General features: G+C 29.3%; 1 protein-coding gene and 1 long non-coding RNA gene across 2 annotated transcripts in view; both read right to left on the reverse strand.

Moving 5' to 3' along the window:
• The window catches only part of LOC131951107 (mucin-like protein), a 13,072-nt gene extending 11,956 nt beyond the window's left edge, over window positions 1-1,116 (reverse strand). Inside the window, exons 1-2 of the mRNA XM_059313394.1 lie at window positions 904-1,116; window positions 630-708 (exon numbers count right to left, since the gene is read on the reverse strand). Coding sequence (XP_059169377.1) covers window positions 630-708; window positions 904-1,116 — 292 coding nt within the window. The remainder of the gene's footprint in view (window positions 1-629; window positions 709-903) is intronic.
• A 4,261-nt stretch (window positions 1,117-5,377) lies between these two features.
• LOC131951100 (uncharacterized) lies at window positions 5,378-7,859 on the reverse strand. Its single transcript, XR_009388386.1, has 3 exons — window positions 7,791-7,859; window positions 6,251-6,450; window positions 5,378-5,657 (listed from the first exon to the last, which is right to left on the reverse strand). It is a non-coding gene; the product is annotated as an uncharacterized LOC131951100 (long non-coding RNA).
• Between the last annotated feature and the right edge of the window lie 1,187 nt (window positions 7,860-9,046).

Below are 9,046 nucleotides of genomic sequence, written 5' to 3' on the forward strand. Positions count from 1 at the left end.
ATTATAAATATTTACAAAAAAACAGTCCTCTGTACGTCCTTGAAGTCAACTGAAGTGGCCAGGGAAGTTAAACAAAGAAAATCTCAATAATTTTGTTCTTTTATAAAATACACAATAGTGGTCAATGCGGTATAGCCTAGCAGTTTATTTATATTAAATAATATAACATCCTTTGTCATTTTGTACTTATTTCTCAAAAGTTATAAAATATTTTCAATTTTGGTTGAAACATATGCTTTCTGGCAACAACCATTTAGAATAACGATTTACCTGCTTTTCAATCAAGCCTATTAGAGATATTAATGTACACATTTTAAAATTTTTAAACAAAATTTGAATTACAAGAGACAATTACAGAAAAAGCCCAGCAATTTAATATTAATATTTAATATTGAACAAACTTAAATTATACTATTTAACAGTGTACACGCACACTACACGCGCAAAAAGAAAATCTTAGCATTTTTTTCCCCACAATGCTTGTGGAAATAGGTAAAGGCTACTCAGTAGTGATTTCCATGAGAGAGTTGATTATCATATCTTAAATAGTTCACTGGCCATCTCGATTCATCTGCCTTAATTAAGCTTTTGATATCGGACAACACAACCTACAAACATTGTCGACTTACCTGAAAAGTCTTGGTCACTGCTTGATTCTTTCCGGTTTCCACTTATAAATATAGCTTGAAATGTATTTGGAGTGTTTGTCTGTTTCGTAAATTTTGAGATTAGAATATACAATTGTGTAACGATTTTCATAGTTTAAAAAAAATCTGATAAATTAATTCGATAAAACTAATAATATATTTTGCATTGCAATAATTCATTATAACTTGCATAATTTTATATGAAGGCATCGTTTGTATAATTGAAAACTGTTTACATCTTTATTTTATACTGTACCTGATCATTTACTGAAACTTGGTTTTCCCAGGTAACTACCAGAACAGTGTTAACATCAAAATCTGCCCAGGATTTCATTGTAATCACATCTTTGCTGGCTCTGTTCATAACGTTTTGTTTAGCAGGTGACAGGGTTTGGTCGCTTTCTGAAAATACCGACGGCTCGCACTTCTCATACAAGTGGTAATGAACCACCCCTTGCAGAGGATTCATGTTTGCCCAAAATGCTTCAACGATCAACTTCGAAGGATCGTGAATTGGGGACGCGCTAATAGTTCGTTCATCAAGAGTTATTGCTCCAGATCCATGAATCTAAGAACACGTAATAATATACAACACTTTGAATAAATAGCGTCTCTTCTAATTTAGAAACGTAAGTTGTAAAATTATGTTTAATCAGTAAAACGACAACAATTTACTTAAGGATTTTTTTTTAAATATGTACATTTTTGTTAGTCATAAAAGCTAAATTTGTATCTTTTGAAATACATATATATATATATATATATATATATATATATATATATATATATATATATATATATATATATATATATAGATATAATTGCATTATTTTATTAAGATAAAAAAAAATTGCCTGCATTAAAATATCCCACTTTTCTACTGAGAGAAACATACACTATTACTCAATTTTTTCTTCTATATCTAACATTTAACAGCTGTGCTTTTTTGTACATCGTTTTTCCTACTAAATTGTTGACTTACATATGCTGTGCTCACTGTAATGTCACCAAATGGAACCTCAGTACTGAACTTTACTTCCACAGACGTTTTGTCTATAACGTTATTAGTTTTTGAGACATCTCCATATGTTGCACCATAAGGATATAATGAAACTGGAAATACATTTTAATAAACGATAATTGCTTATAAATCATTATATTTGTTAAATCTTATGATATACAAACAATTCTTGAATTTGAAAAGACATGACTTTTTTAACGAAAAGCTTAACTTAATCATTTTTAAGAATTAACATTTTGATTAAAAAATATGCAATGTTTTAAAACCGTCAATCAGCTTCGAGTTTATATAAGGAATATTTTGATTTTCAATTATTTCTTAATTTAATGCATCTAATTAAAATACTTTTAGTCAAAATTTATACTACACATCATCTATATATTTATTCGTGTTAGAGTTTACAAAACAAAATACATATTCGAGATTGGTTACTGTTAATATACATTTGAAACTTTAATAATCAAGCAAAAGTAAAAGAATGTTTCTTGAAAATATTAAAATATAATTATAAGTGTGCCTAATGGCTAGGAAATGTTTAGCCATTTCACTTTAAACTCTTAATTACATATTTGTAATACGTTACATATTAAAGTTGTTGATGGTTTCAATCAAAATACCTAGAATGCATCTTACAGAAAAAATAAATTAAATTGAAAATAGAAATATTTTTGTAGAAGTATTATAAGCTGTGGAACTATTATTCTAGCTGATAAAAATCTTCAAAAACAACCAGAGCAAGAATTTTTTTTTCACAATGCAATGTTGAAAACTGAATACCTTGTGTATTAGGAACCGATTCAAAAATAGAAGGGAAAATATATAATAATCTATCCATATTAAGCAGCACAAGTAGTTTTATTAGGTCAACTCACTAGCACATTGTTCCGAGTATTTTCCAGTAATCTCCATTCCATCTGGACAAACACATTGTATGTTATTCCCCTTCGTGCAATAATGTGAGCATTTTTTTCCAGACGAAAGAACGCAATTTTCAGTATTCCCTAAATAAACATAAATACTTTACGTTTATTACAACAATATAAACATGGAGATTGGGAAAGTGTTGTATTATTATTTGTTTTAACTGCAAACTCTATGATTGTTTAAATTATATTTTTTAAATTTTACATAATAAAGCTGCAAATAATACTGCAATGTGTTTCAATTAGATGTGTTGAAAGAAAAAGTAGTGTATTGTCGGGCGGAGTGTTAATTTATTTTTATATTGACAACTAACTCCTGCAAATAAAACACATGTATTTAGCTTGTTACCTACCTTCACAAGTCCCTGCTGAATTTACTATAAAACCAAGGCGGCAAGAACATTGAAAACTGCCTGGAGTATTTGCACAGACTTGGTTCTCCAAACATTTATTAGCTCGGCATTCGTCAACGTCTTCGTCGCAGTTTGTTCCTGTCCATCCAGGGTTACACACACAAACACCACTGAGGTTGTCACAAAATTTGGTGGTGCTGGGTTGACAAGTACATCTTCTATCACATGTAGTGCCATATGTGAAAGCATTACACACTGTAAATTAAAAAAAAGCAACCCAGAAAGCAATTAAAATTGCATTTTAAACCTATTTTAACAATATAAAATATTACTACATTAAACTATATATATATATATATATATATATATATATATATATATATATATATATATATATATATATATATATATATATATAAAAGGGAGATATGTGGCTGAAAGGAGAGATTTTTTTTTATTTTTTCAGGTAGCATTAGCCTGAATTCATAATATTTACATAATTTATTCATACCGTGAGTATAATAAAACCCAGTGAATCCCTGCCGGATACCATAATATGAAGTCCTGAGTTGTAAACTCATCTTGGACTTTGTTGATCTGATAAGGCCAGGAATTCTTTTGCCACAATATTTTCCAATTTGATTGGCCGCGGAAACCTCTCCGTTGAAAATGTCAAGTGAATCTCCACTGTTGCAATACGCGGATTCAACCAGAAAGAAATCTCCTTCTCTGATTCTAAAAACAAAAATCCAGTTTTCCGTATGAGTTGATTATCGACATAGTAACTTATCTTCAAGAACAAGTAGAAAGATGTTTATTATACGTATTTAATGATAATTTAGCATGTCAAAAAGAAATAAAACACTTCAAGCATAGCGTAGGTAATATTTGAGAGAGAAGAGCCATAATAGGGAGATAAAAGAAAATATTAGTACTAAAATATTAATTTGAAACATAATTTTAAACTATTAATTATTCTTCATGTGCCATTTTTTTACGCTTTAGACAGTAAAAATCATACAGCAAGGAAACAGATAGTAAAATAAAACCATTTACATACCTCAAGGTAACAACTTCATTAGCCCTGCCATTAATAGCCCAGTTGCATTCAGCAGAATCAAGTCTATAGGTCGGATACTGAACAGTATTTATCTGTTCGAAAGGTCCGTTCAGGTCTTTGTTACAATCTTGCAAAAATTATATAATTGTATATTATGTATGCCTATATATATATATATATATATATATATATATATATATATATATATATATATATATATATATATATATATATATATATATATATATATATATAAGCTAGCCTAATTCAGTGGCGGAACAAGAAAAAAAGGGCCACCCCGCAAAAAATTATTTTTTAGCCCCCCCCCCCCCCATATATTTATATATATATATATATATATATAAATAAATAAATATATATATATATATATATATATATATATATATATATATATATATATATATATATATATATATATATATATATATATGTATATATATATATATATATATATATATATATATATATATATATATATATATATATATATATATTGGCCTGTTCGGGTTTTTAATAAAAAATTGTTTTTTTTCAATTATAACAAATTAAAACATCCTGTCACGTGACGTGTGTAAATGTATAAGTGCGTTTTGTGAAAATCCGCTTTATTTTTATCTCTTCTATAAGTCACCTTAACCTGCAGTTGGTCAAAAGAATATAAATCATGAAAGCTTTGTATATAAGTAATGGTGTCTCATGTTATGTTTTTTTTATGTTTTTTTGTATTTATATTATTAATTTTAAATACATTTCCTTTTTATACAATGTCATTGTTTAGTAAGTACTTTATAAAAAAAAAGAATTAAGAGAAGTAATCGCTTTTTAATTTGTTTAGTACAAATCTATTAAAATGAGCTTATGAGCACCCTAATTTGATTATTTAAAAAAGGGAAATAATTCACGGAGGTGGTTTGAACGTTTGCTTATCTTAGATAAGTTTTATTTTGGGGGAAAGAGGACTCGGCTTTCACAGTGGTTTAAAAACAAAGGGGAAAATATACAAGAGCGTTGGGTGGTGTCTATATAATAAAGATAAACCAACCGCAGCTATGGTAATCTTTTTTACAAAACAACCATCAAGTCAAAAATACAAGATTTTTTTTTAACTATAAAATAATTATTATGGTCGGCTGTGGGCCTCTAAATGGCGTGGCCCCCCCCCCCCCCGCATTGCGGGGTCTGGCGGCACTGTAGTTCCGCCCCTGGCCTAATTGTATGCCTCAATTTTAATAAGCCACAAATGTGAATATTTTAATATCCCCACTTATTTCATAAAATATCCTTAAAACAATTGAAATATTGATAAATCGGTTAATTTCCTAAAAAAGTAATTATTATTCTAACTCTATTTGGAGCCATTTTAAGCCCGCATTACAAAAAGCTAATTAATTATTTAAGACGGTTTTATTGTACCCGCTTGACAGGAGTAACTTCCTGGAGTATTGATACATTTTTGAGTTAGAGAACAAGGAGTTTGAAGACATTCATTAATATCAATAGAACAGTCCACAGATGTCCAGCCAGATTTGCAGGTGCACGCTCCAGTAAGGCTGTTACAGGATAAGGAATTCGCCTGTACACAGGTGCACGGATTAGTGCATAATTCAGAGCCGTAGTAAAAAGGACGACAATCTGTAAGAAATGTTGATCGTGTATGTAGACAGTTTTCAATTCTTAATCTTGAATACATTTGACAAAATCAAAACCTTTTCAGGTGGATAATATAAAAATCAATAAATAAGAATACATAAAAACAAAAGACATAAGTAAACATGCATTGACAGACTACCGACCACCGACCGAGCCTATTATATATATATATATATATATATATATATATATATATATATATATATATATATATAAGCAATGTATGTCTGTGTGTGTGTCTGTCTTTTAAGCATTACTACACCTCTCATCACATCACAGTTAAACATTGGGAAGTTGTTGAGAATATTCCTTGGAAGGGATCTGCAAAAACCTCCCGGTAGGGCGAGATTTTTTTTCTTCTATATACGGTATATAAAAATAAAAGGCGATTACGGCTTTACACCGTTAATCCGATAGCAATCATACTTTGGGGAGTTGATTATATATATATATATATATATATATATATATATATATATATATATATATATATATATATATATATATATGTAATAAGATCAATATCTATATGAAGTTATTACTATTATTATAATTATTATAATAATTATTATTACAGTTTACTCTTGCAAGGAAGCCATTTCTTGGTATATCTTCTTCTGATTGATAAACTATGTAAGCATTTGGTCCGAGAATGCGTATCACTCCTGGATTTTGAGTGCCACAGTATTTTCCAAACAAAGTGTCTCCAGTTTGTGTTCTTTGATAAACGGCAACAAATGATTTGCAGGAGACGTCAGTTGATATCGAAACGAAACTGTATAAAAATGAGGTAAAAAAGAAAATTTTTAAAAATCATTATCGATTTTTGTTACAAAATTTAACATTTTGGTATTTTTTTTTATTTTACCATTATGAAAATATTTAGAAAAAAATACATTTTATAAAAGTTTTTAATTATATTTTTACATTAAAATTTAACTAATTAGAGAAGTACTGCGAAGAAAAAAAAATGCGCTTAAAATGAGCGCAAACAGTGTATGTATACATTAGCAGAAAATTAATACTTATCATGGAAACTATGATTTATTTTTTTTAAACAAATTGAACATCTAAGTAAATCACATTTAATGCAACAATACTTTGTTGTCTAGTATTGACCGACGTGAAATGTTTGAAAGAAATCAGTCCGGTGGACATAGTTTAATGTTTGCTTGCTATAGTGTTCGACCATGACGGACGATAAACAGAGGAATCTAGTGAAATAAATTGTTAATGTTTTTAGGGATTTTTTTAGGGATTGGAAATAGCTTAAGCTACTATTTCAGCTCACCGGAAATCAATCAAAATATAACAGAAGCCAGTGAATGAGAACTTTTAGCAATGTATAGAATTTCGTTTACCGAACTTTCACGGTTCACAAATTCTTAGTAGTTTAGAAACCAAAGATAAGTACCACTTCCGAATATTAGCATACACACACAGACATAGACTGACAAGATTGCAAACACAAAATTTCCGACTCTGCAAGGTGTGAAACATCGAGATTTATAAAAATCTCGATAGATTTGTAGCTCGATTATATTCCGTATACGATGAAGTACTGAGGTTAAAAACGGTAAAATCTGTAAAAATCGCATTTGATTACTTATTATATGCTCTGTGTTCGAGAAAGTAAAATTCTTAATATGTATATATATATATATATATATATATATATATATATATATAAGTTTTTATTGTGTTTCCTAATTTATATCTCAAATATGGAGGCAAGCGTATTTGTACCCATACAACAAACATTTGTTTTGAAAAGCAATCTATCTGAAATATTAAGTTAATTCTCTTTATCAACAATTCAGGAAATAATATGGGTACCGCCTAGTCATTAATTAAACTAAAGTTTTAGCGTATCCAGGTGCAGATAAGTACATCTAGTATGTCAATTTACAATGTACAAAAAGTCATTAAAATTACTAACATATAGCTAGGCTTTAGTTTACAAATTGTTCTCACAAATATTCAAGCAAGTTTGTACATCATCGTCCTCTCCAAGCTAACCATCACTCCCTTCAAATTCTTGTTGTATGACGTCAATTGTGGTTGAACACATTATTACGTTTAAGCTACACAATAATGAAACATTTTAATATTTACTTTATAGATAAAATGTTGCCACTTGATGTGCTAATTGACCAGTAGCAGAAGATCTGCTTGACTGTCGACGGGTTTCCTCTTGTCATGCTTGTGCCAATGGTTGTCTGAATGAGCTCTTGAGGGGCTATAATGTTACTACAACCTTGTGGGTAGTCTGAAATTTTAATGGACATTATTATTCAATTGCCTTATTAGTAAACTTATAAGGGCAAAAAATCTATATTGCTAACTATATAGTATTATTCACGGCTAGTAAAAATGTGATTTTTTTTTTCGTTTTTCTTGTGTGCAAAAAAAAACATTCATATTAAAAACTGAGTGTATATTATATTCTACTAACTGCTTTGAGTGTAGATGGCACTAAAACCACTCATTTGAACGGATGAATCCGAAGTAAATCTAATAAACATGCTACTTCCTGTTGACCGTATGGGTTCACTGAATGACCTAGTTCCACTAAACTTAGCAAGCAGTTGAGAATTGGCGTTAGGACCATCATACAGGTAAACGTAGTCGTACCGATCCTCTGTTGCAAAGGCTGAAAAACTGCAAAACAATACTGATTAGGTTTTAACTACTTCAAAGAAGTAATATTTAAAATGTTTATAACAAACACCGTCGCATTTGTACTCTCTAGTATGACTTTTTGAAAACTGCAGCATGTTTTTAAAGAGTCTGGATCAAACTCACCTAATCGCTACAGTAGAAACCGTGTTTGCTTGTATAGACCAAGAACACGCAGCATTTTGCCAGTAGAGGTTCGGATAATTTGGAGATTGTATACTAGTTGGCGACACGCTTATAACGTTATCACAGCCTATATTATTGTAAACATAAAAATACAAATCCATATTACTATAAATTATAACATTACATATATCTAAATAAGTTTTTAATAAGCTTTTAATGTAGTTCTCAAATTCAGTTTGTGACATGGATATATTTGTAACCTGATTTTGACCCACTTCTTATTAAAGAGTTTAAATTTTCCAGATACAATCGTAATCCGAATAAAATGCAATAGTATTCATTTTCTTTTAAATCTAATAAGGCAATCAGTTAGTCATTAAACTATTATTTGAAATTAACTACATTCAGGAATAAAAGGGGCGGAAATTGGTCGCTAAAATTTGTAAGTTATCTGTTAGGTATCCAAGGCTAGTATTAAACAAAAAAGCAAAATTAGTATTTTTTGTTACTTCCAATGCATTTAAACGCTTTTTTAAAATTATGAATGTTTTTATAATTGTTTTTCG

Source organism: Physella acuta, unplaced genomic scaffold (genome assembly GCF_028476545.2).
Source record: "Physella acuta isolate Inbredline_101_S28 unplaced genomic scaffold, ASM2847654v3 ptg000798l, whole genome shotgun sequence".
NCBI lineage: Eukaryota > Metazoa > Mollusca > Gastropoda > Physidae > Physella > Physella acuta.